At 45.8% G+C, this 27,326-nt stretch overlaps 1 protein-coding gene across 3 annotated transcripts in view; it reads left to right on the top strand.

Annotated features, from left to right (window-relative positions):
* ZBTB7C (zinc finger and BTB domain containing 7C) overlaps window positions 1-27,029 on the top strand; it is a 272,862-nt gene extending 245,833 nt beyond the window's left edge. For all 3 annotated transcript variants that reach the window (XM_034774475.1, XM_034774473.1, XM_034774474.1), the window contains 2 exons: window positions 11,773-12,969; window positions 23,899-27,029. In XM_034774475.1, the coding sequence (XP_034630366.1) occupies window positions 11,789-12,969; window positions 23,899-24,535 (1,818 nt within the window). In that variant the 5' untranslated portion in view covers window positions 11,773-11,788 and the 3' untranslated portion in view covers window positions 24,536-27,029. The remainder of the gene's footprint in view (window positions 1-11,772; window positions 12,970-23,898) is intronic.
* The last annotated feature ends 297 nt before the right edge of the window (window positions 27,030-27,326 follow it).

Here is a 27,326-nt window from a genome sequence, read left to right as displayed (position 1 = left end):
AGTGACTTTTCAGAGTTGACTTTAAAACTCTGTACTCCAGCGATGCTGGGAGTTCCCATCCCCTGAATCCCCTCCCTTCCTGCAAAGTGAATTTAAAGCTCAGGAGAAAGGCCAGGAAGAAGGCATTTGAATGTAAAGGACATACAGACATGTCCTAGTATGATCTCACCCATGCTGCTCCACCAGTATGCTCAACCCCGACATCTCCTGGGCCACTCAATCTTTGGCCAATTGTGCCAATTAGTGATGGAAGTTTTTGTGATGTGACCACACACATTATTAATTATTATTATTATTGTAGCAGTGTCCATTGGCCCCAGTCACATAGGAAAACAGAGCTCTGCCCCAAAGAGCTTGCCATACAAGGCTATAATCATGCACTTGACTCCATGTGGTTGGACCCGTGTACCCATTCAGTGGGGCTGTGGGTGGGTGCAGAGGCCAGCCATGTGATCCTGGTCGCAGGATCAGGACTTCAGCAACTGGCCGGCGACTGCCAGACTCATTCTTTGCCTGTAGCAGGTTAGAATCGGACTGAGTGCTTTTCCCAGTGCAGCAGGGTAAAAAAAAGAAAATGGAGACAAGCATTTCTCCTAATTGACCTGATGCTTTCTCTTCCTTTCATTCAAATGCATCATTTCATGTGTCTCCATTTCCTCTTCCCCACCCTCCCCGTCGGTAAAGTCTCTGAGCAAAACTCTAAAATTCAGTTTGCTTGACCTAAATAATTGGGTGGATGAGCCATGAGTTTATTACATCCTGCATAGGGGAAAAAAAGATGAACTGGTCTTTGTGGGGGAGGCTGGGCTATATTATTACAGTATCTTTAGTCTGCTCTCTCCCAACCCAGCAATAAAACTTTGTGGTAGTGCATCTAGCAATATGCTGATTTAAATGCAGCTTTCTGTATCCGTTCCGTTCCCCTTCCGCCCCCCCCCCCAAACCTCTGTCTTTTTGTTTGATCAGTCCCTTTAAAAATCTGAGTCTTATGCCGTGAGGGGGACGATGTTTTATCCCATTTCTTTTCTTCGTTGTTTCAATCATACAGCGGGTAGGTGAAAAACAGGCAGGTAGCGCTTTCTGCACCACCTTCTTGCCTTAAGGGAAAAACAGTAGGTATTAGGGTGGGTGGTTTTAATAATAGGTTATCCTGGAGACAAGATGTTCAGAAGGGAGGTGTGCTCAAGGAAATATTTGCCTTTTTGGTTTTTTTTGTTTTTTTTTTTAAATAAAAACTTCTGACTATCTTTTGTAATGTGCGTTTTAAGATTCCGAGCTCCTTTTTTGCAAGGCAAGAGATGAATTTTGGAAGGCTGTAGAAAGCAAGGGACAAGGGGAGCTTTGTCATTTTAGCTATTGAAGGACGGAGGGCCAGCTCCTCATCTGGTGTAAATCACTGTCGCTTCATGCAGTGACACCTGTTTACACCCAGTTATAGTCTGGCCCATACTGATGAAAATTGTCATCCGATGATTGTTCATATCACTTCTGTGGCTCCTTTCTTCTAAGTGTTATATTAATTATCCACTGCATGTGCTTAGCCCTATTTGTTCAGAGGGACAAACTGAGGCAGGAGAGATTAACTGACTTGCCTGAGGTCACCCAACAAGTCACTGGCAGAGCTGGGAATAGATCCCCGAAGTCCCGATCCCCACAATCCCCAGCCCCTCCCAGACAATGGCCTAGCTAATACTGAATGAGATGACCAGGAATTATTAAGCACCGGTCAGCGTATCTCTTAGAAAGTGTCTGCTGCGGTTTGACAGATTAGCCTACTCTCGCATGCACATCTTAATTGCCTCATTACCACGATGCACAAATAAAAAATCATACCTTTATGGGATGATTGATGTAGCAGGGAGTGATGCAAAGGGACAGGCAGAATAGGGAAACAAGCCTGTCTGCAAAGGGAACCATACAAGGGGGAAACATTCAGAAAGTCCATCGACTTCTACATCCAGCTGACAAGTTTGACGCTGGAGAAAAGGCTTTGGAATGAGGGGCACATCCCCAAATGGCAGAGCCAGGGCGATTGAACTGCTCCTATTATTGTTATTTATGGGGCACAACCAGTGTCCACAGCATTGCACCGTCGTTGGTGAAGGGTGGCGAACATAGAGCAGCTCCCTGCTCCAAGGAGGTAGGCAAACAGCAGCAGTATGATGCAAGCCAAAGCCAGGGTGAGAAAGGTCTATTCTAAGCGGAGCGCTTCGGCAAATCGGTGAGCTGCTGATGAGGTGGGACTCGTTTCTCTACTGCGTCTACACTTGGGGTTTTAGACCTGAAACTTGCTGATGCGGGATTTCTAAATCTCGGTAACTGAGAATGATTGATGGTGTGTAGGACAGTGACAAGACTCAGCAGAGAGAACATAGTCAGCAATATCTTCTCCTCAAGGGACATTGTTTAATGAGAAAAGCAAAGCAAGTAAACACGAGCAAAAAAAAAAAAGAGAAACTCCCCCACTGATCTCTGACTTCTGGGTATGGACCATAACCTTCCGATGGACCATAACCAAGCAGCCAGTGTATAGCCCTTCCCCTTCATGCTGGGGCACGGGGAGGGTGAAAGTTAGCTGAGTTTAACCCCTTGTTCAGTTGAAACCACATAGTATCACTGTCATACACTGACCAGGTGTGACTGGGATTGGGTGGAATTTGGGTCCAAAATGATGGTCCATCTGCTTCCACTGTAAAACGATTTGCCCTTATGTTTTGATGCTTTTAATTAGCAGTGAATGGGGGTGGGGTGGAAGGGCAGGAAGAAATCACAAGAAACTTTGGTTTTGCCAGGAAATATCATTTTGACACTTGCTAGCAGATGGTGATCTGATGCAATCTAAGGCTCTTTTATACGCAGCACAGAATTCAGAATGAGTGTGAGTACTGTGACCAGCGGGTAACATCTCACTCTGCTGTTGGTTTTGCCTTGATGCACAGAATGTATTCTGTAGGATGTGGTCTCTTGGAGGAATATTCAGTGACGGAAGAACATCTCTTGACAAACTGGTTTCTATCTAATTGCCATCTTCTCAATAAAAAATGCTCCCAGAACTAAACAGCTGTCAGCACTCACAGGATCTGAGGGGTAAAATTATAGCAAACAAGAAGCCAGGAAATATAAATTTGGAAAAGGGAATTCTTGGACATTTGTTTTTGCAAATAAAACGCTCTGTATTATAATAATATTACATGCAAGCATGCAATTAAGTTTGAAAATTGCAAGCTTCCACCAAAGGGTCAGGCAGTTGGAGTTTTAAACATTGTGTATTTAAAGGGACAGCATTAGAGATTCAACATTGAACCTGCCCTGCCTAGACTGGATGGATGGATGGATAGAGAGGCAGAATTTGGGCAAGTATGAAGATAGACAGATAGATGCATTTTATAAATAAAAAATTAATACAGTCCCCCAATCATAAGAAGAACATAAGAATGGCTATACAGGGTCAGACCAAAGGTTCATCTAGTCTAGTGTCCTGTCTTTCGACAGTGGCTAATGCCAGGTGCCCTAGAGGGAAGGAACAGAACAGGAAATCATCAAGTGATCCATCCCCTGTCGCTCATTCCCATCTCCTGGCAAACAGAGGCTAGGGACACCATACCTGCCCATCCTGGCAAATAGCCATTGATGGACCTATCCTCCATGAATTTATCTAGTTCTTTTTTGAACCCTGTTATGGTCTTGGCCTTCACAACATCCTCTGGCAAGGAGTTCCACAGGTTGACTGTGCGTTGTGTGAAGAAATACTTCCTTTTATTTGTTTTAAACCTGCTGTCTATTAATTTCATTTGGTGACCCCTTGTTCTTGTGTTGTGAGAAGTAAACAACACTTCCTTATGTACTTTCTCTACACCAGTCATGATTTTATAGACCTCAATCATATCTCCCCTTAGTCATCTCTTTTCGAAGCTGAAAAGTCCCAGCTTTATTAATCTCTCCCCATACGGAAGCCGTTCCATACCCCTAATAATTTTTGTTGCCTTTTTTTGAACCTTTTCCAATTCCAATATATCTTTTTTGAGATGAGGCTCAGCTATTGTGGGCATGAACACATGGGGATGCTGTAAGGTTTTTATACCCTGCCTGCTTCTAGGGTTGGAGCAGACAGGCAAAGTGGAGGGATGCAGGGCTCACCAGCCGTGGCACACGGATGAGGGGTCTCAGGTGAAGTCTGTCAGCCTTGACAGTGGTCCTGAGCCATGCAAAGCCATTGCTGCAGCTTTTAGCTGCTAACACCTGCTGTGCATTGTATCTGAATTTCTCCTGGCAGCCTTTTATCTCTGCCTAGTGTCTGGCTTCCCAGGGTGTGGTCCCCGGAGATGGTGAAAATGATGGAGAAGATAACAGGAGAATGCTGAAGTGGTGCTGTTTAGCCTGTATGCCGCTCACACAGAGTTAGTCACACAGAACTGCTCATAGTCAGTTATTGGCATATACACAGCTCCACTTTGGGAGCAGTGGCCTGGTGCTAGAGTGCTACTGAAGATGGATACATCCTGCAGATTAGCCCAAACCAACTCAGCACTGAACTTTGAGGGAACAACCCAAAACCCTGCATGTCAACACCCCAAGCATTGGGACAATTCAGAGGCAGGTTTGAATTCTGACAGAGCAGAACAAACCAACAGCTACCTAGGACTTTTGCACATCAGGGCCACTCTGAACCTCTCGGTGGTAGCAGGGAGAGAGCTCACATCCTCCTGCTTCTAACACAGCCCCTATCACTTGACCTCAGTGAGAACACACACACACACACACACACACACACACGGTTATTTTTACTTTTATTAGCTGTATAGGGCTTATGAGACATGGCTGATCAATGCCGATACCATCCACTAGAGGGCATTATACTCAAACACACTAACCAGTTCATTCCTCAGCCTCCTTGAAACAAAGGTGACAGTATAAATCCTCTTAACATAACTAGGGAAGCGGACCAGTTCCAAGTGCCCTTTCACAACACTGAGCAATTTAGTGATTTACCAGGCACCGTTAGCGGTGAATGTACAGTCTTGAAGAACACAAGTGGGCTGTCTCATTATCACTTATTTGACAGACTCTGCAGAATAACTCAGACTTCCATTTCACCGCTCAGAGTCCAGACCATTTGTACCACTCCTGCTTCGGCAGGGAAGAAACATTCCTGTTGTCTAATATTAACATTAGTGCATTCTGACACATTTTGTATTCTTTCTTTTTAAATTATCCAAATGCTAAATGGGCATATCTCTCTCTCTCTCTCTCTCTCTCTCTCTCTCTCTCGGGTCTCCTTTTTATGCAGTGTTGTTTTCCGTGTGGCATAACTTCCGGTGGAGAGTCGAAAGTTAAAAGGAGGAGTGGGAAGCAAATGACCAAAAGAAAATCTTTTCCAGTGTAGACTGCAAAGCTGTGATGGTCGGAGCCAAGACATGGGCTTGGCGGTGCTTTCACAAATATAGCTTCTAGGGTGTGGCGGGGCAGGTTTACAATCAGCGGCTTGGCCGGAGTTCTGCATGCTGAAAGGAGAGACAATCGCTAGTCTTCACCGCCAACTCGGCCTGTGTTTGTGTGGCAGGGTGGGGGGCTTTGACTGCTATTGCTCTGAAGGGGGGGCGGGGGGCAGGAAGTTCCCGAGCCAAAGTCCGCCTTGTTTGGAATGCTTTGAAACCTGAGGGCAGTGGGTGTCTCAGCAGATTAACAGCCTGTGGGGTTTCCCATCGCAGACTTGAATTTCAGACCCAAGCCAGATCAAACGGACCAGAAACGATTTCCAAGCTGATGGCAGTAATTTCACAAATGGCTCAGGTAGTCCCCACCCTGCTCCCTCTTAAATCAGAATTAAAAAATCCCCCCCAGACACTATGGATGCTGGGCTCTGATGCAGCAGACTTTGCTTTGCTTTTGCACTGTGGAGCAGATGTGGAGAAAGGTACCTTGACAGCCAGGGAAGATTGAAGGTCTGCCTGGCATTTAGCGTCCTGCCCATGTGAGTATTACTGCTGACCTTGCTTGGAGATGAAACTTCTTTGCATCACTTCTAATGCACACTGACACCTTTGGAACAGTAAAGCACAGTGTACCACAAATGCAGTTAGCCACAGTAGATATTATGTATGTGTGTATATATATCTCCTCAATATATGTTCCATTCTATATGCATCCGAAGAAGTGGGCTGTAGTCCACGAAAGCTTATGCTCTAATAAATTTGTTAGTCTCTACAGTGCCACAAGTACTCCTGTTCTTTTTGCGGATACAGACTAACACGACTACTACTCTGAAACAGTAGATATTATGGCTTCTGCTAAGTTGCCTTTACAAACCCTGTGTCTAGTATAGAATAAATACTGCGTTACACTTGCTAGCACCTGCCACCTGAGGATCATAATGCGCTTTACAAAGATGGAGAGGTATCATTAACCCCACAGTATAGTTAGGGAAATTAGTTGAATTAGGGCTTATAGAGTAAGGGCACTATTTTCAAACTTGGCTATGCCTTTGATCGATGAGGCATCTACATAAGTGGCCTGATTTTCAGACCTCCTATTACTCCATCAAATTGGCCACTTTTGGCCTAAGGCCCAGATCCTCATAGGTGCCTAGATGCCTAACTCTCCAGGGAGGATTGGGGCCTAAGTGACTTCCCCAAGGTCAGACAGTCAGTCAGTGGCAGAGTGAGGAACAGAGCCCAGGTCTCCTGAGTCCCAGTGCACTAACCATACTGCCTGTTAGTGAAGTGAGGCTGGTTCTCATCCCACAGTTGTCTGAAACTGTGGCCAGTAGCAGCAGCAGCTGCTGCCCGCAGTCCCTTAGCTTCCTTTATTCCAAGTCACTTGCATTCTTGCAGGAGAAATCTTTCAGCCAGAAATCAGTTTGTGAAGCACCTATAGGTGCTAAGGTGAACATTGTTATGGAAGGGCAAAGAACTTATTATTACTTTTGAGATTTGGGTACTATAGAGCCCAGCCCTTACTCATATGAGTGCTCCCAATGGAGTTAGACCCTTTTTAATACAAGCCGTTCTTCAGGGCCCAGGGCTCCCTTGAGGGCAGTGCACCTGTTTGCAACAGGGAGAAAATTTAGTCCTGTGTATGCAACATGTTACCATTATAGAATTATGCTTTTAGAAGCTGCGCTTTTGTTGTAATAAAATGATGAATGAGTATTGAGCACTCTCGTAAATAGAGTATTTGGAGATACCACTCAGAGCTTAATTGGAATGCAGTTATTTTAGGCGGCCTACCCACTATTTTTACAATGCTATAATTTTCTATTATAAAATGTATTTTTCTGTTAAACCCCATGTAATCAGTTTTTGGTCTCTCGCTCCCACTTCCTTTGTGTGTGCACGCTTTCAGTTCTTTAAAGGGGTGACATTCGTAGGTTGGAATATGTGCTGAGGCTGCTGATTCTATTTTTGGATCTGTTATTCTTGGAGAAAACACCCTTTAATTGGGGTGGGGGTGAAAGAGGCGGGAATAGGAGGGGAGCTTTAGGAAGGAAAGCGTTTAGCTGAAAGCGTCCACTTCAGAACACTTCCAGCTTGCGTCAGTTTCCCCCAGGGGCATGAGAATCTTAAGGTCATTTCTAGGATTGCTGCCCTGTGAAGCAGTGCAGAACTGCACAGCTGCCAAACTACCAGGCTGGATAAGAGGGCCCTTTCTATACACGTCCATAATTTTTTTAAATTTAAATGACATGGCTCCCCTTCAACTCTGCCAGGATCCTGAAATGTTATCAGCTTTCCTACGTGCTTTTGGTAAGGCAGAAACAGAATGAAGCTCGAGAGAAATGCAATGTTAAAGTAAACGAAATCTAGTCTCTTTCTAAAAGTGAGTTATAAGTAGTTTCAGGTACAACATCTGTCCCTCTGTCGCCCTGCTAACTTTTGTAATTTTACAATCACATTTCCCCTATCTTTGAATTGTTTGTCTCTCTCCCTTGCTGCTACACGAAAGACCTGCACAAATAGGGAAAACTGATTGACTGTCCAGCGAGACTGACTACACACAGTGTGTATAAACAAGCTGATATATGTTCTTCCAATCTCTCTCAGTTACAGTGATCTTAGTGGTTACCAGTTGTAGGTTAAAAAAAATTAGACAAGTGTAATTTTTAAGATGATGGTGTCTCTTTAAAAGAAAAAATTAAATGGTAATGGAGCAAAGGAAATGTCATTCCCTGTAACTGTTATTAGGATGCAAATACCTAAGAAGGAAGTCATCTCTTCGCAGCCTCCTTAAAAGCTATTTATTATCTTACACCTGCTTGGATAACTTGGCAGATTTACTTTTTTTTTAATGGCTATTTTGTAGCATGTCATATGGGATGTGTTGGGTTAATTGTGAGGAAAGTTAGTTAGCTGAACATGGGTAAGCACAGAACTGTGTAACGAATCAATTTGTTGTAAACAACAGACATGGATCAGTCTGGATCATACACACATCAAGGGATCTCGGACGAGAACCCTTATTCTTCAGATCTAGAACACGAGCCTCAGTCACTTGAGCTAACCAAAGCCTCTTGTAGCTACTGGTAGTATTAGGGCCTGTTTTCTCTTTTTGGCCAGCCTCTTCAGAACAAAATCATTCACTCACTCATACACACAAGCCAGCGTGTTACAACCTTCAGAGTAGCAGCCGTACTCCTGTTCTTTTTGCGTGTTACAACCATCACTTTCAGCCTTTAAATCAAGACTGGATATCTTTCTAAAAGAGATGCTCTAGCTCAAACAGAAGTTATGGGGCTGACGCAGAAATTCCTATGTGAGGTTCTATGGCCTGTGTAACACACAAGGTCAGATTAGATTATCATAATTGTCCCATCTGGCTGTAAAGTCTATTAGCCAGAAACCAGGTAACCTGGATTTTATTTCCAGCTCTGACAAAAAGTTACTGTATGACCTTAGGCCAGTCATGCTCACTGTCCCTCAGTTTCCCTGTCTGTAAAATGGGGACGATGGTAGCAGAGTTGTGTCTTCCAGTTCACTGATGCATTTAAAGCCCTTTGGGATTCCGGGAGGGAAGATGTGTCAGCAGTGCACCGTAACTGGCTGGTGCATGTGCACCACTCCCTGCTACTCATGTTATCAGTGCTATTCTGTGTTATAAAAGAGGTTTTCCTGTAGCTCAAATGGCAGGGGCCTGTGTTTTTGAGGCAGATGGAACTCACTTCTATCCCCACTGTCACCAAGAGGCTTCATTTGGGCACAGCACGGTGACAACAGTGAAGTGCTACATGGCTATAGATTTTTGCAGTGAGAGTGTAGCACTCTCCTAACTGGCAGTGCTTTCACACGGGCTGACCATTTTCTGCGATGGCTTTTGTTTCATGTCGAAAGAACAGCCCTGCATATAAACAAGAGTTCTCGAGGACGTGGGGGATTTGCCTGCTCCAAAACAGGCCTTGGAGAGCAGGCTGGCTTGTGCTAAAAAGTGACTTAGGGCTGGAGGTAGTCCCGAGGCAGCTGTTTGGTGCTTAGTAGCGATGTCATCGTTTTCCCAAGGCCTTGGCTTGCCTGCTCCCACATAGTAACCACCAAACAATGGCTTGTTGGGCATGGGAGTGGGCAAAGAGGGGAGAGATAACCACAAGGTCTCAGCTGGTTATTGATCTTCCCTGGGTGGGAGGAGGAAAGCAGCATTGCATGAGAATTCCCCTGCTCACAGGGAGACACGCTGGAAAGTCTGATCCCTGGGTTCACTCCGATGCTTTCCCATCCCAAAAAGCAATGTTTGGTCAACGTTTAGGGCGACCACATCCAGCTGTCCTTCCTCAGGAAAAGCCAACAGGTGTGGTTCGACCAGGGCTTTGCTAACCAATTCAAGCCAACATCCTGGGACAGTGAGGAGAAGGAGGCGGCCCAGCTGCCTCTCTGATGTCCGAGTGCCCCCCTGCTATCCCTGGCTAACCTCTTACAGCCAGCCGCAGCCCTGCCCTCTCAGCTGTGTGATCCCAGGAGCAGGAAGTGTGTGCTGGGTTGGAGCGGCAGCTAGCAGGGATCCTAGTACTCCCCATGGCAGCTGAAGAGGTGCTCAGCCTATCAGAGAGCTCAAGGGGGAAAAGCTAATGAGGAAGGGGCAGGGGGAGGTAGAATGTGGGGAAGGAAGAAGAGAGATCTTGAGGCTGGATGGAGGAGAAGAGACCAGGGGGTGGGGAACAGGTTGCAGGAGAAATCCAGCGACACAAGGAGCCAGTGCAGGCGGGGTGGGAAGAGGTGCCTGGAGGAAACCTCCAATCCACCAGCATGTCTATGGCTGTCCAGCATCAGGGGAGTGGGTAGACGTCCCCCCGATGGTCCTCCCCTGCCTTTGGAAAATCTTCTTTGGAAAATTATCCATAGAAAATGATATAAACTGCACTGGTAACTGTGCAGTGGGAGTATTGCCTGAGTGAGGACTGCGAGGTTGGGGCCATGGGGATGAAATGGCATTGACACTCTCTCTTTCTGTGTCTCGGGAGTTCCCAAGGGGTTAATAGATTCAACCTGAGTCTGGTTGTGTTAGAAATCTCTTCTGCATGTGACAGTGTTAATATATCCCTGGCCAGCTGGAGGAAATGTCTCCTGTTTTCTGGGATATCGCAAGGGGAAGCTCTATTGGAACCGTTTGAAAGAGGAAACATCTGACAGATAACACTCCGAGGAACCCATGAATATCAGGTTTTCGGTTTTGGGTGTAGGCTTTTTTCTTCTGAATCCCCTTTTGAAGCATGAGCTGCACAGGGGGGTGATGGAGGCCTTTGAACGGTAGCAGAGTAGATTGGATAATACTCTTGGTGATAAATGTGAGCGATACAGCCATCGCATCCAAGAGGCAAAGCCTTAAGTGTTAGATCTCCCCTCCCATCCACGCCGCAACTCTGACCCCAGTTCTTTGCACGGTTGGTTCTAAACATGGTCAGTGCCCACAAGCCACACGGCTAATACTCAATTACTGATGATGGCAGCTAACCATGTCTCACCTTTGCCAGTGGCCAAGGCAGGTGCACGTTTTTTTTCCCTGTAAGCACTGTAAGTGATGGGATCACTGAACTGGGTTTGCTGCTTAGCCAGTTGGCCAGTCCTCCCAGCTCTCTGTTCAGTAGGACATCCCCAACATGCTGCTGTTTGCTCTCCAGGTGTATGTCCATTGGATCGTCTATCCCATGCCCAGGCAGTATGGGATAGCTGTGTTACAGTGCTAATAACACTACATGTTAGGAAGGAAACTGGTCATGCCATGTCATTCATTGAATACCGGGCATGCTTTTATTATTCTTATTTATTCAGATAGTGATGTAAATAGTCATAGTGTAATTCAGGCAACACGAACATGGGCAACAAATTGGGTCTGGGAGCATGCAGGAGACATCACTGGGGAGAAATCAGTGGGAAAGGATTCCTGGAGGAGGGATGTGGAGGAGGAGAGAAGGCATATGGGGATAAGAACCAGGAAGCTGTCTCAGGCATAGGAACAGCCTGAGAGCAGGCCTGAAGCTGAGAGTGGAAAGAGGGGACAAAGGGAGAGAAGACTGGGAGAAGGAAGTGGAGAGCACAGGGGGAAGTGGAGACGAGATCATGGAGGGCTTTGAGGAGCTTGACTCTCACATAGCTTCGTAATGTGTAGGGAGCAGTGGAAGCAGGAGATGATTTTGTGATCAGCATTTTGGAGAGAGGAGAAGTAAAAAGCGGGGAAGCAGGAGAGAAGAAGGTTACAGTGTTTGAGACAAGAGGTGACCACGGCACAGTCAGCTTTCCGGATACTCAGAGATCTGCTCTCTAATTCCTTGCTGTCTGTATTTTGTTCTAGGGCTCTAAATGAGAATATGGCCAATGGCATTGAAGATCTTATTGGGATCCCATTCCCAAACCACAGCAGTGAAGTCCTTTGCGGTTTAAATGAACAGCGGCATGATGGTCTACTCTGTGATGTCATCCTCATTGTCCAGGACCAGGAGTATAGGACCCACAGGTCTGTTCTTGCAGCCTGCAGCAAGTACTTTAAAAAACTCTTCACTACTGGCACTTTAACAGACCAGCCCTATGTTTACGAGATTGACTTTGTCAAGCCTGAAGCACTTTCTGCTATCCTAGAGTTTGCCTATACTTCAACCCTTACCATCACCACCTCCAACGTCAAGCACATCCTCAACGCAGCCAAGATGCTGGAGATCCAGTGTATTATCAATGTATGCCTTGAAATCATGGAGCCTGACAGAGAAGCTGAAGAGGAAGATGATAAAGAGGATGAAGAGGACGATGATGACGAAGAAGATGAGGATGACGAAGAGGAGGAGGAGGAGGAAGAAGTGGAAGATTTTGTGAATCAGGAGAACCTCACGGATGTCCAAGAAGTAAGCTGTCACCAAAGCCCTTCAAAGTCTGACCTTACTGAAGAAACATATACAGAAGGACCTAGAGACTTCCCACATCATTACCCAGCCCATAGCTCTGCCGGCCACTTGGGCATGATACGAGACTTTTCCATCGAGTCATTACTAAGGGAAAATTTGTACCCTAAAACGAACATTCCAGAAAGGAGGCCAGCCCTATCTCCCTTCACACCAGACTTCTTTCCCCACCTGTGGCATGGAAATTTCAGTTCCTTTTCCCAGCTAGAAGAGCAGCAAGTGGACAATGGCCCTTTGGACCTGGTGATCAAAAAGAGGAAGATTAAGGAGGAGGAGAAGGAGGAGCTCCCTCCGGCTCCTTTCCCTAATGACTTCTTCAAGGACATGTTTGCTGGCAATCCAGGAGGTCACTTAGGGCACATTAAGGCAGAGAACGACTATAGCGCTTATCTCAACTTTCTAAGTGCCACCCACCTGGGAGGAGTGTTTCCTCCATGGCCCCTGGAGGAAGAAAGGAAGATAAAGCCCAAGGCATCTCAGCAGTGTCCGATCTGTAACAAAGTCATCATGGGGGCAGGGAAGCTGCCACGGCACATGAGAACCCACACAGGAGAAAAGCCATACATGTGCACTATCTGTGAAGTTCGCTTTACCAGGTGTGCATCAGTTATTACCATTGTATTTAGCAGTGCAGCTACAAAAGGGGGATGGCGCCCTAATAAAGTACTGATGGATTTATTGAGTCCAGCAATACAGGTTGCTAACCATAAATGCTATTTCATAGAGACCGCCTACTATGCGTGAGCCTGTGGCAGGTTAGGGCCTTAGTAGACAAGGAGAAAGATCTCAGTGAAGCCGCTCCATGGAGACACAGGCATTTAAGTAATAAATGTCTCCTTCGACTTAAGAGTAAAGTGAATATCAAGGAAATAGGGGCCTGACACAAAGCCCACTGAAGTCAATGGAAAGACTCCCATTGATTTTAATGGGTTTTGGATCAGCCTGTAGGTTATCCAGATAGTTACTAACCAGACAAGAGTGTAAATAAAGGTATGTAACATTTTCCACCTGGTCATTGTTTACCCATGTGGAATCCAGTGTGGAAGCACTGCAGAAACAGGTGTGTGACCAAGACCGGTGAAACAAATCAATGGATGTTTCTGGCTAAAATGTTTTTGGCTATCTAGATAATCTAGGGGCTGATCCAGAACTCACCGAAATCAATGGGAGTCTGTCTGTTGACTTAGTGGAATTTGGATCAGGACTCTATTTTCTTGTAATTCACTGGCAAGCCTTGTCTATGCATTGTGTTAGAAAGTGACTGGGTTAAACATGATTTTGGCCTCGGTGTGGACCACAACCAGCTACCACCTGTTTAAACACAACTGTCCTTGTCCATATTAAGGCTGAGAACGTGCTAATTATAACATTATTTGCTGTGTTGTTGTAGCCATGTTGGTCCAAAGATATTAGAGAAACAAGGTGGGTGAGGTAATATATTTTATTGGACCATCTTTCTGTTGGTGGAACAAGCAAGCTTTCAAGCTACACAGACAGACTTCTTCTTCTTCCCAGACCTGAAGACGAGCTGTGTGTGGCTGGAAAGCTCGTCTCTTTCACCAACAGAGGTTGGTCCAATAAAAGATATTACCTCACCCACCTTCTCTCTCTAATTATAACGTGTTAGTTAGGTTTTCTAACAGGGTGCATGTTCCCAGTGGAGACAAGGATGAAATCAGCAAGCCTGGGTCCAAATTCTGTGCTGATTTACACCCTTTGCACCTCCATTGACTTCAGCAGGGCCCTGGGAGGATATAAATAAGCATGGATTAGACCCATTGTGCTCTAAGTCGGCGACACAGATCTGATGCAGCACCATGCAGCTCTTCTTTGAAAAGCTTGGCCAATTAAATCCACGAGCAGAGACAAACAGATTCCTGGATCTGTTCTTGCTGAGTAAAATTAATATCTAATGAGTAGAATCTTACCATAATAAAGCTTTCTGACAAGAGCATGGCACTTCAGCTTCTGGCTATGAGGGAGAGAAAACCCTGTTAGGCTTGGGTGAGTGAGCTGTTTGAAAATAACGTGAACAGTCGGAAGAGCAGAGCGCCTGACAATGGGCAGATACCTGGGGTGCACCAGTACTCAGCCTGCCGTTTCTTCCTTTGTCCCTATGATAATATTCACATGCAGTCTATGCAAATGATGGAGATTTGACCTGAAAATAAATTTCCACGCCATGCTACATTAACACAGCTGATCCTGCATTCCAATATGCTGCACATTGTGCCGCAGGCCAGTGTAGACAATGTGATCTGGCTAACCCTGATGTTTAAAGGGAAAAGCCGATTGCCTGTGTTAATTAATGACTGCAGGTAATTTGTTCCTACCGTCGCTGTCACCCCACACCTATTTACATGTAAGTGCTATTGAAAAATGCTGAATTGTTAGCACTGGACACATACAACTTCCATTTAGCTACATAATAGGGAGCAATAGTGCAAACTTCCCCAACCTGCCCTACAAATATGCCTCACCCCTGACCTGTAGGGACTGTTTACACTTTCATGCCCATCCAGTGTTTGGCCAGCCTCTCTGTTGAGGCCACTGCCACTAATGCCAATTTCTACCAGGTGTGGTTGTGCTGGTGCTCTGGATAACTGTCCATAGGGGAAGTAGCTAAGACAACAGACATACTTCACAGGCCCTATCAGACATACCTTGCTCTTATATAGAATTCTTCATCCATGTTATTTATGTTATCATAGCACCTAGGAGTCCCAGTCATGGACCAGGACCCCATTGTGCTAGGTGCTGTACAAACCATAGATCTCAAAGCACTTTACAAAGGTGGTCAATATCATTATCCCCATTTTACAGATGGGGAAACAGAGGTGAAGTGGCTTGCCCAAGGTCATCTAGCTGTCCAGGAGCAGATTAGGGAAGCTAAGGATTCTGCATCCCAGTATAGTGCTCTGACCACTAGGTCATACTGCAGGTTGAACCAACAGCCTGCCAGTAAGAAGTTCCATACTGCATTGTCTATCCTGTGTCTCCTTCCACTCCTCCCCCAAAACGCATATCTATCTGCAACCAGCTATAAGAGTATCATTGACAACTGTACCTAATTGGTATGCTGTAGCTTGTGTCAGCTTATGTGCCATCCAGGGGACTTTGTTCATGGAGAAGATGCTACATTAGAAAAACATTCTGGAACAAATTCTGATCTGGGATGCACATGTGGTCCCCATTGACTTCAGTGGGAGCTGAGCCTACAGCTGAGACAGAATTTGTCCCTTCAGTGAGCAATTCCCGTAAAATGAGAAATGACACTTAATGGTCTCATTATTGTTATTAATCATTTATATTGTGGTAGCAATTAAAGGGCTCAGCCAAGCCCAGGTCCCAGTGAACTGAATGCTGCACATGTAGTTATATTAGCTCCTTCCAAACACACTTTAATATGGATATCGCTTTTCCAGAAGTTGTCGGGTGAGATTTTCAAAGGTGCTCAGCTTCGATCTGACTTTGCTCTCAGAGAAGACAACGTGCGTTTTCCCAATGTCTTTAACAGACCCAGAGTTAGGCCATTGCAGACTGCTTTCCACCAACTGCGATGGGAGCAGAATTAGGCCAGGGCCGAGTACTTTGAAAAATCTCACCTGTCCATTTGAAGATGAAGGGCAGATTTCAATTTGGGCAGGAAGGGCCTGATTCTGAACACCCTCTGGGTGTACCACTCCCACTGAACTCAGGACTTGGGCCCTAAGTGTTTTGTTATGTTGTATTGTGTGCAATGATACAGACGATTGAGAAGATATTAAATCGGGAGATGGACAAAACAGGTTTGGTTTTGAGATGGTTCTGATCCAGGACCCAGTTATCCAAACTTCAGAGTTCAAAGAGAATTGGATGAACGGTTCTGATTTTGTACCACTGTAGTAAAAGGGTTCTGTATTCCACATTTTGCTTTTGCACATCAGATATTCTATATTACATGATTTCTAAATTCATATCCAAGAAGCAGAAGCTAGAAAATGGGTAACAAAGAAAGTCAAGCAAAACTAAAGCCCTAATCCTGCCTAGAATTGTGCAGGTATGTAACTTTACCACCATTGACTGCTATTCATTTGAGTAAAGTTCACATGCCTACGTTTTTGCAGGATCTGCCCCTGAGATCATACCATCTAATCACACAACACTAAAGCTTTTCCCCCCCTCTCTGATACACTGAATAAAGTGGGCATTTAAAAACCTTGAGATTTTTGTAATGAGTTTGCAATAGCTTTAATGCGCGGGGAGGGGGAGGGTTGTCTGTTACAAAGAAGGCTAGGAATGTTTTTACTGTAATATTGGTGTAATGTTGATCAGTTGTGATTAGTTTTTAAACCCAGACTAGGATGGTTGTGATGCCCATGGAAGGATTCCTGTGATTCCTAAGCAAACATCTGCCACCTGTTGCTGCAGCGCTCCGGGAACACTACAAAACTCAGGGAATCCCCTCCAGCTAGAGAATAGATTAAGGCCCCAATTCTGCAGCTGGATCCATGAACTCTTGTTCCTGTGTAAAACTGATTGCAAGAAACAGGGCTAATTTAATAGGACATTGATTTTTTTTTAAATGAAGATTGCTTAGACTCTAGTCTGGTTTTTGAAGGTTTGGAGGATTAGAGAAAACTGACAATATGTTAGCTGTCCTGTTTGCTGCGTTGTAGCCATGTTGTTCCCAGCCAGGCCCACAGTTTTCAAGGAGAGGGTCTTCAAGCCAGAAAGGCTCCCTTTTTTTATTTGTTGTTGTTATTGGTGTTGTGGTAGCAAACAAGGTCCTAATCAGTATCATGGCCCTACTGTGTGAGGGGCTGTATACACACCCAGATAGACATCTTCGTGCCCCAAAGATTTTATAATTTAAATCCTCAGTTCTTCAAAGACTCATGCTTAACTTTACGCACCAAGTATTCCCATTGACTTCAAGGGGGACTTTCAAAGGTAAACACTTAGATAAGTCTGTGGAGGACTGGAGCCTCTTTTGAAACAAGGTGCATTCAGTGAGTGTGACATACCAAAGAGAGAGAGGGTGGATAAGAAAGGTAAGATCCGGGGGTTCCGTAAGTTACGTTTGTGCATCTCCTGGTGCTTCCAAATCACCTGAAAGTGCTTTAAAAAGAAAAAAAATAGTAAGCTGATCATTTTTATTAAAAAATATAAAAACAAGCCCGTAAACCCCTCCTACTTTATAACATACGGGCTTCTATTAACAGCTGTCCATAGAATACTCCTGTAACTCACGTTGTAGAGGCATGTGCTAAAGGATCCAGATTGTATCTTATTGACACTTGTTCATAATGGTCTGAATCAGTTGTGCCTGTATCTATAGTATACGATTCTGGCACCCAAGGTGTCTGCCAAGAAAAGGGATCTTGGTAAGTTAAAAATTATGCTACTATAATATTATATTTTTTTAAAATTATATTGTTTTTAATTTATATTGTATTGTAAGAGTGTCCGTGACAACTGAACCTAACTGGTATGCTGTAGTGTAGCTTGTTAAGGTTGACTGATACTTCCCATTATAGGACTCCATTTTCAGTTGTTTATAACTTTGCAAAACTTTAACCACTTGAGGTGAAATTGTCCATGCCGGGTGTCTGCCTCAGGTGGCTTTGAAAAATTTCAGCCAAAATGGTCCAGCTGTTTCTGAGAACGAGGCTGGGGGAACAATACATTGTTTTGCCCATTTAAAAAAATTCTGATGGCCTTTTCTTTGAAAAGCCCTCTGCTTTGGAGGAGGGACTTGACATTTGGCAGGGTGACCCTCTTTGTGTCAGGGAGATGCGTTTTGCCTTCCCCATGAATATCCACCCAAATTTAGCCAAGCTATAAGCCTTTGAAAAATCGCAGTTCGTGCTCAGTAGAGACTTCGATTTTAGCAGTTCAATTTCCCAAAGATTCCATCCACCACGGTGGAGTAGGACTTTGCCTGCAACGCAGCTCTGGGCAGTGCCAGGGTTGGGCATCTGAACTGAGAGCAGGGAGCCTGTCTCTTCTGTGCTTTCAGTGACTCCTCTGCTAGGCCTAGGCAGAGGAGGAGGCTGCCAGATTCAAATGCAGATGAGATAAGAGCTGGCCCTGCAGGGAAGATGGGGGAGTAGACTGGGACAAGAAACTGAGGCAGAAGAGAATTTTTCACTTGACCAGAGCTCAAAGAGCCGACTCATATGCGCCCACATTCCACTTCCCCGCTCCGCCCCAGTCCCCAACCCCACTCCACGCCTCCCCCCAAGGCTCCATCCCCACAAAGCCTCTTCCAGCCCCAACTCTGCCCCCTCACCAGAGCACACCCTGCCCTTGCTCCTCCTGCTCCCCCCCAGCGCCTCCTGTATGCTGCTGAACAGCTGATCAGAAAGCTCTGCGGGAGAGGGAGAGAGCTGATCAGTGGGGCTACTGGTGGGTGCTGAGCACCCCTATTTTTTCCCTGTGGGTGCTCCAATGTGGAGCACCCACGGAGTCAGTGCCTATGCTATGACTGGAGGCTGATGGGAGGGAGGAAGAGAGGGAAATGGACTGGGAGTTGGGATGGAGGGAACTGGGACTGACTGGTCAAGGAGATTGGAGCTGAGAACCAGTGTGTGGGGGGGAAAAGACAGATGTGAGGAAGAGCTGGGGTGTGGGGGGAGAACTGGCATTGGATGGGCAGAGACACTCTGTCAAGGTTTGTGGAGGAGAATACTAAGATTGAGAAGCCCAAGGAAGGAGATTGACACAGGGACCCAGTGGGGATGGAAAATGCTGGAGAAGGGGAGATCAGATGAGAGACAGGGAGGGGGAGACTGAAACTAGCTGGACAAAGACTCTGGGCACAAGGAGCTGTGGGCTTACGGGGGTGGCGGGAGCTGGGAATGGCTTGGCAAGGAGACTGGGAGTAGGGGTGAGACTGAGATAGGGAGTCCAGAGGGGTGAGACTAGCCTGGCCGGGCAAAGAGAATGGGCCTGGGATGAGAAGCCTGAGGAGTGGAGATTGGGACTGGCTAGGTTTAGAGAATGGGACTAGAACAAAGAGCTGGGGTGGGGAGTGAACAGGACTAGGGCAGGGACATGTTGGAGAGGATTAGGCAGAAGCGGTCATCCTTAGGGGGGAATGGGCAGAAGATTCTGTGCCTATTAGAACACACTCCCCTCCAGAGACTGGAACGGAACCCAAGATTCCTGAGTGTTACCATTCCTCTGCTGTCAGCAAATATCTGTGAAACTCACTGGCAAAGAAGCCCATACACCTCTAGTGCTGATCCACGTGAGGATGACAACTGACTACAAGGGGCCTCACTTGTTAGGGGCAAAAGTAGTCGTTGGTTTACAAATAAATGTCATTTGGCTACTAAATCCAATAGGTGCTTTTAAAAATCTCCAAAATCTAAATTTGGAGCTGCAGAATATCCTTTAATTTAGATAGTGTATGTGCCAAATTGTAAATCTTTGTGTAAGTCCCCGGGATATTACTGTAAACAACTAACTAGTGTAAAACGTACATATCCGTATTCTGCAACAATCTTAAAATCTTAACAAGTTGAAGCATCATACTTAAAAGCAAGCTCGTGAGACACCGTGTGGTCATTGGGAGTATAACAGGAAGGGAAGATTTAGCACCAAATGATATTTTACCAAGATGCACTAACCAGCAGTGCCAATCTCACCAAGTGTAGTTGTAGCCATGTTGGTCCCAGGGTATAGACAGACAAGCTAGGTGAGATAATATCTTTTATTGGACCAACTTCTGTTAGTGAGAGAGACAAGCTTTTGAGAGTGGTGTGAAAGCTTGTCTCTCTCACCAACAGAGGTTGGTCCAGTAGAAGATATTACCTCACCCACTTTGTCTCTCTGATCTCACCAAAGTCATCCTCTTTCCCAGTGCATGTTAACTTCTGGTTTTGATGATAGGAAATGATTTAATTTTTTGTTTGTATTTTTGGCAAATAACTTGTTTTGAACATGCAGGGGATCAGATGCAAGATCTGAAAGTAGAAGGGTGTGATTGTGTGGCTTTTAGAAGAACATGAAATAACTAGAAAACAATAAGTGTACAGTTTGGAACAGCAAGGGAAAGGCAGAATTTCACAGATAGAGTCAGTGGTAATGGGGCAGAGTGAAACCTCTCATTTGCTGCATGTGCAGTGCTAGAGAGCCCTGGGGGGATTGAACTGTGGGATTTTAAAGCCTCTACTTCTTGAACTAAAAGACCCTGTTAGCTAAGGCTGGAGCAGGCTCAATCTATATGTGGCCCAATCACCATTAGAGGGGGACAGAGCACTGCACCCTTAAAAAAGATGCATTTGCTCTGCTAGGAGGAGCTGGGGGCCATTGCTCTATGGTTCCTCTCCCCCTTTAGTTTGACTTTTGCCTCCAGGGGCATCAGGAAGAAGTAGTCCCTGCCCCCATGGGAGCCCACTGACTTGTGAGCCACCCCTAATCCGCCCCCGTGGTTGCTGGTGATCAATACAGCAGCCTGCCTTTGGGGAGTGCACTCCCTTCTCGGCGCTCTTAGCCACAGCTGGCCTGGGAAGAGAAAGATTAGGAGCAGGATTTGAACCTGTGGCACACACGTAGCAATATGCAAAGCATTATCACTCCACTAGCCAGGGAAAGTCCCTTCTAAAGGGCCTGATCCTGGGAGCTGAAGTCAATGGGAGGTGAAGTCTCCCAGCGTCTCTCAGGTGTTCAGTATTTCCCAGGACTGGGCCCAGAAGCTGTGTGCCGTTGGCATTACCTGGCACCTCTGGCAGGGGTACGGAAGCTCTCCATCGTGCTGTGGTTGATGTAGATCAGTGGGGCAGTATGGAGAAATCTGCCTGTGCTATGTCTCCTTTGTAACTAGAGACAGCTCAGTCACCAGGGCAGCACCTTTCGCCAGCGCTAAATTCTCTGGGTCAAGGGAGTTCGAAAATTGTTCCCACCTAAAATTCTAGTGCTTGAGTTCCTTGGGCCGGGTTTGACATGGGTGCACAGTTGGGGGCAACACAAGGAAATTCTCCTCGCCCTGTTGCATCACCTGCACAAGGACCTGGCACAATTGCAATCCCTGACCTCAGGGGACTTCCCTCGTCCGTCTGCCCTGAAAGGGGCAGGAAGACGGCAGAGCCATGGCACCAGTCCATGAAGCAGGCCAGCTGCATTGGAAGAAGCAGGCTGCCCTGTCCCTGTGGTGTGGCTCTGTACTGCCCCCTGCTGGAGCCAGAGGCTAACTGCCTCATTGGTCTTGTGTGTTAGCGAGCAGACGGCTCTGTGAATACCATTAGATGGAGCTTCCTATAGTCTGCACGGAGTTGAACGCAGCTGTGCCCGGTGTAGGTGGTGTTATGGGATCTTCCCTTTTGTCAAATAGAAGTGAGCCGAGTTGGCGTGTTTGTTAGGATGGACCTTAGGGCTCGTTTACGCAGGAAAGCTATATTTAAATTGGTAGAGCTATACCAATGTAATGCACCCCCGGCCCCCATGGGGGCACTGCTATTCCATTATAACACACCCACATGGCTAGTTATACCATATAACTATCGCTGTTTAACCACACTGGTATCATTATCTGCGCATCACTGGAAACATTTCCCATGGAGATAAGCTCTTGTGCTGTAGGGACGCTTGGCCCAGATACCGACCTGCACCTTGCTATCTAGTCCATTGGAATGAGAGGCAGTCAGGTCAGGGATCTTACATGGCCGCCTCATTTGTGGCGATGCCGCCATCGGGGCTTAGATCCCAAGGCGATCAGTGCCTTGGATACCACTGCAGCCACGTGAGTGGCTGTCTGCCGTGTCACTACGTGCTGTGACTTATGGACCGTAGCTGGGGTGTCAGCTCAGAAAGTTAAATATCTCTGCTTTCCCCACTTGCCTCCTCCCGGGCAGAGATGCATGGACAGCTGCACCTCTTGTGTCCCCTGGTTACAGGGCTACTGCTGCAGGACCCACGCTGCCAGGGATGTGTCCTCCTGATGCTGCTCAGTAGAGGCTATTTGGGGGGTGGCAGGGAGATAGAACTAGGTAGGGTTTACTACTGCTCCATGCTAGGTGCTCAGATCTGCTCTGATGTGTGATGGCTCCAGCCCCAGCCTTCCCCACTACACCGCTGCTGAGTCTCAGCGGAATGCCGTCCTTGAGGAGCTTGGGGGTACAGCTTATATCTATACACCAGCCTACAGAAAGCCTGAGTAAATGGGGTTTGCACGAGGGAACAGTACAGGGATTGGGGCGGAACAAAATCCGACGCACCGGCAGGGCCTGGGGTAGCTCCACAGCCCTTCCAGGGTTGTTTTTCCAACTCCAGGGCTGGAAAAGAAGTCCATACCCACTAAGCATGGACCTAATGGCCGTGCCTCTGCTCCTCCCCAAATGTCCTCTCCCCAATGGCCCATGCAGAGCTGGCATAGGCTCAATTCCACAGTATGCAGGTTGTGGAGACCCTGAGTGTCTGCTCCACAGCTACATACACTGCCTGTTGGAGCCACGGCCGGTCTGAACTTTAGGGATCTTCTGTAGGTGGGTGGAAGTTCACCTTTCCAGAGCAGACAGTGTTGCCATGCTTTTTCCCAGAAAGCTGCGTAGCTTGTCTCGCCAATAAACCCACTTTAGTAACTAAACTGCATTGGAAAGTTGTTATTATTATTCACTATTTGTATTAGGATCAAGTTTGGGTGGTAGGTGCTGTCCAAGGCAGGGACTGTAACTACCTCTGTGAACAGCTGACAAGCGAAGATGAGCAATATGCAATGGCTGGGGGAGGAAGTCCAGCTGCAAAGCACTCGCATATGCAGATTTGCTCATTTATTTTTTTTTAATTTTGTAATTACATAAATATCACTCTTCCCACACTGTCCCTGGCCATTAAACACTGGGTGATTTCTTGGATCCATCATTGTAAAAATGGGTCTTATTTAATTTGTTTCCTCCTTTAGCATTTAATGTCAAAGTTTTGATTGTCAAATAACCCAAGAGACTTGCACATATCACAATATTTTGGATACTGAGTTGGAGCCAAATGATTCCAGCCTAGAAAGTGAGGGTGTGGAGTGGAAACACCAACTCACATTATCTGTAGCAGGTGGGTGGGTGGATTAGTTCTAGGTAGGGATGAATTTTAACCTACCTCTCCAGGTACTTATGTGATCCTTCATCACTGCATCTTAGGCCCAGATCCTCAATGGTATATAGGTGTTAAACTCCCATTGAAATCAATGCGCATTAGGTGCCTGCATACCTTTGAGTTCTGGGCCTTAGTGCCTCCCAAGTATCTCTCCTGACAATATCCTGGGGTGGTAGAGAAGCATGAGTATCCTCAGTTTACGGATGGGGAAATGGGGTAAAGAGATTAAGTGACTTGCTCATGGTCAAGAGGAAGATGATAGCAGAGCTAGGATCTGAGTGCCAATCTCATACCATAACCACAAGACCATTCTTCCTTCCTAGTACTGTCCTTTTTAATATTATGTATATTTAAAAAAAAAATAAAGGCTAAATTGGGGGCTTAATGTGACAGCACCCCTTTAAGTATCTATGCTCAAGTGATAACAGGTGGCTGTGACTTTTGTTTTGTAGGCAGGACAAGCTAAAAATCCACATGCGGAAACACACAGGAGAAAGGCCATACCTCTGCATACACTGCAATGCCAAATTCGTGCACAACTACGACCTAAAGAACCACATGCGCATTCACACGGGTGTCCGGCCTTACCAGTGTGAATTCTGCTACAAGAGCTTCACTCGCTCCGACCACCTCCACCGCCATATCAAGCGGCAGAGCTGTCGAATATCAAGGCCCAGGAGGGGGCGCAAGCCCGCAGCCTGGAGGGCGGCCAGCTTGCTGTTTGCACAGAATGGCCAGCCAGATGAAAAAGGCTTCATGATGCCTCCAACTCTGGAGGAGATGAGCAGCCATCTTGGCACCACGGCCATGTGCCTTCCAGGCCCCAGCCACAAGCACTTCATGAGTGGGGCCAAGAATGCTCTAAACCTGCAAGATCTAGAGAGCCAGTTTGAAGAAACCCAAATGAAGCTGTTTGGGAGGACACATCTGGACATGGAAAGGAATGGGGGCATCTTTGCCTTTGCCCTGGGCCATAACGAGAACATCTCTGCACGGCCATACTTCCCTCTCCCTGACCCTTGGAGCACAGGATTCAATGGACTGCCCGGACTAAACCATGTGGCTCCAATTTCTGAGGCTAGCAACTAAACCAGTTCTACCCATGTATTGGGTGTGGTACGTTCCATACCATTCTTAAAGAGTGAACAACTCTCTCTGATTCTCACCTGCTGTCTCCCATCATCTCACTCCAAAGAAACAATTGGTCTCCCATGTGAATCTAGACTGTGCCGTAGGATGGTAGGCGGAGCCACACCCGAACAGACAACGGACATTCTTCTGAATGAGGTGCTGCTGTTGATATTATTCTGTGATTGTACTAGGAAATGTAGGTTGAGTTTGTCTGTGACTCCATCAGCACAGTCTGCTAGGGGTGTCCTTTTAGACCATTTGTAGGACGCTTGGCATAAGAGCTGACAAGCTTGTCTCCTCCCAACCTGCCCTTGGTTCTTGGAATCCAATTTTGAGGGAGTGGGAAGGGTCAAGCTCCAGGATGCAGGTGGCTGGTCTTTTGAATGCTTCTGAAAACATCATTTGCCTCAGTTTGGAGGTCAAGACAGTGCTTCGGAAGGAGATTTCCATTGCTCTCCATTCGTGATACCAGATGGTCAGCTGGACATCAGTGAAGATGGCAAACCATTTTTTGGCCACTTCTAAATTCCTTGTTTTTTTTAACCCCATAATCAAATGACAAAAACAGTCTGAAAGGGCCTCGACATGGGTCAGATTCTTAGCTGGTGCAAATGAATGCCCCTCTGTGAAGCTGTGCTGATTTATTGCAGCTGAGGATCTGGCCTAGGGTCATTACCAATTACTAGCAAATATGTCACATGTCAGAATCCCTTGCCGAAATTCTGAGCATACAAAGACCCTGCTGTACAGGAGCATCTGGGAAAAGGATTCGGATATTGCTCAGGGGATCCTGATTGAAAATTATTATACTAAAGAGTCCACAAAACAAGACTGTCACTGAGTGCCAGTAGAAATCATTCTTCAGCATTTGTCAGCTCAGAAATATAGGGCTTACAACATAAAATATGAGATACTCCACTGAAAGAAGGCATTGGTAGCAATGTGCTTCTAGTTTCCACTTTTAAACAGTGGTGGTAACTTTTTAACAAACAGTCTACTGAGGTGACCTGCAGTTAGTTTGATGCCAATACAGAGACTGGTTTTAAGTTTAATCAAGGCTCAAAAATGTAAATTTTAAAAACTATGGCGTGCACGCTCTTCTTTTTACTGTTATCTTTCGGTTTCAGCAGAATCAAAGGGAACCAGAGGACCATAGTTTCTTTTTTTTTAATTTCAGTTCATCTATTAAAGGTGCTGCTCTTCAGTCACAATTCAAGGAGGGTCACTCTGCTGGAGCACTGACGTTGCTACGTGCACGGGACAAAATGAGAACCCTCTTCGAAGTCGCTCTCACATATGATTCCCTTTGTCAAGAAGCACTTCGAGCATAAATAATTCCTTTCTGCTTTGAGAACACATTTAAAAGAATGATCCTGATGAACTGCCTGAGACTATCTTCCCCCCGCCCTCCAAAATTAAATGCACAGAGACCCTGTGTGCCATGAACAGTGGGAACTGGAAAGAAAACTTTTTAAAACTGCATCAAACTTTTTTTTGTATATGTACCAACTTCTTATACAAACTACATTTTACAGACAACTGGTTATTTCAGGTGTTTTTGTCTACGATTTGGAGTCATGTAAAGTATCCAAAGATGCTGAGTACTGTATAATCTACGAGAACTTGAAGCAAGGTGTGTTTTTGGTTTTAATTTTGTTTTTGGTTTTTAATTTTTTTTTTCCTGTTTGTCTGTGGGGAAAAAAACTTTGGAAGTTTTCTATTTATAACTATTTTTATGTGATTGCTTTATGTACAAAAAAAAAAGAAAGGAAAAAAATACACACAAACAAGTTTGCCTTAGTTAATCATGGGACAATCATCCTTAACTTTAGTTGAACCTATAGATTTTTTTAAAACGACAGGCTACTTTTACATATTTATTAAACAGTATTAATTGAGTCTCTTAAATTCTGAACAGGACTTGGTTCTTGAGTGTGTGGCAAACATTGGAAAGCCAAACTGTTCCAGAAGTCCAACCAATGACAAATTTTTACTGCAACATTTAAATGCCAATTTGTTTGCAGAATATACAAATTTGGCGGCTTCCAAAGGCTTTTTGTAAAATATTCACTCCTTTATTTAATTGTCTAGCTGCAATGTTTATGGTTAACGGAAACCATTGTTATTATTATTACAATAAGAAGTTAAGGCTGATTTTCCCTGAATGAGCTCTTTTTGGTTGTATGTAGCTGGCTGAGATCATTTCATGGTGGAAGGAATATAACAGACTCTATTTCTGCCTTGCAGTTTCTTTACATTTCAATGTTGTGCGGTGATGTTGGGCCACAGGTATATATACAGGTGTTCATGTGTGTGTGAAACATTGGAGGGCGCATCTCACCGTGCCTTCTCCATGACCCTGCCATAACTCAGCCTTGCTCTCCTAATCATGAACTGCATGTCAACCGTGACTGTCAATGAGGTTCTTTTCAGCTGCTCCCTGGGAGTCTGAGGGCAGGTCTTCACTACGGGGGGGGGGGGCGATTTAAGATACGCAAATTCAGCTACGCGAATAGCATAGCTGAATTCGACCTATCGGAGCCGACTTACCCCGCTGTGAGGACGGCGGCAAAATCGATCTCCGCGGCTCCCTGTCGACGGCGCTTACTCCCACCTCCGCTGGTGGAGTAAGAGCGTCGATTCGGGGATCGATTGTCACGTCCCAACGAGACGCGATAAATCGATCCCGGAGAGGTCGATTTCTACCCGCCGATTCAGGCGGGTAGTGTAGACCTAGCCTAAGAGGCTG

Source organism: Trachemys scripta, chromosome 6 (genome assembly GCF_013100865.1).
Source record: "Trachemys scripta elegans isolate TJP31775 chromosome 6, CAS_Tse_1.0, whole genome shotgun sequence".
Classification (NCBI taxonomy): Eukaryota; Metazoa; Chordata; order Testudines; family Emydidae; genus Trachemys; species Trachemys scripta.
This window is presented reverse-complemented; position numbering and strand designations above follow the sequence as displayed.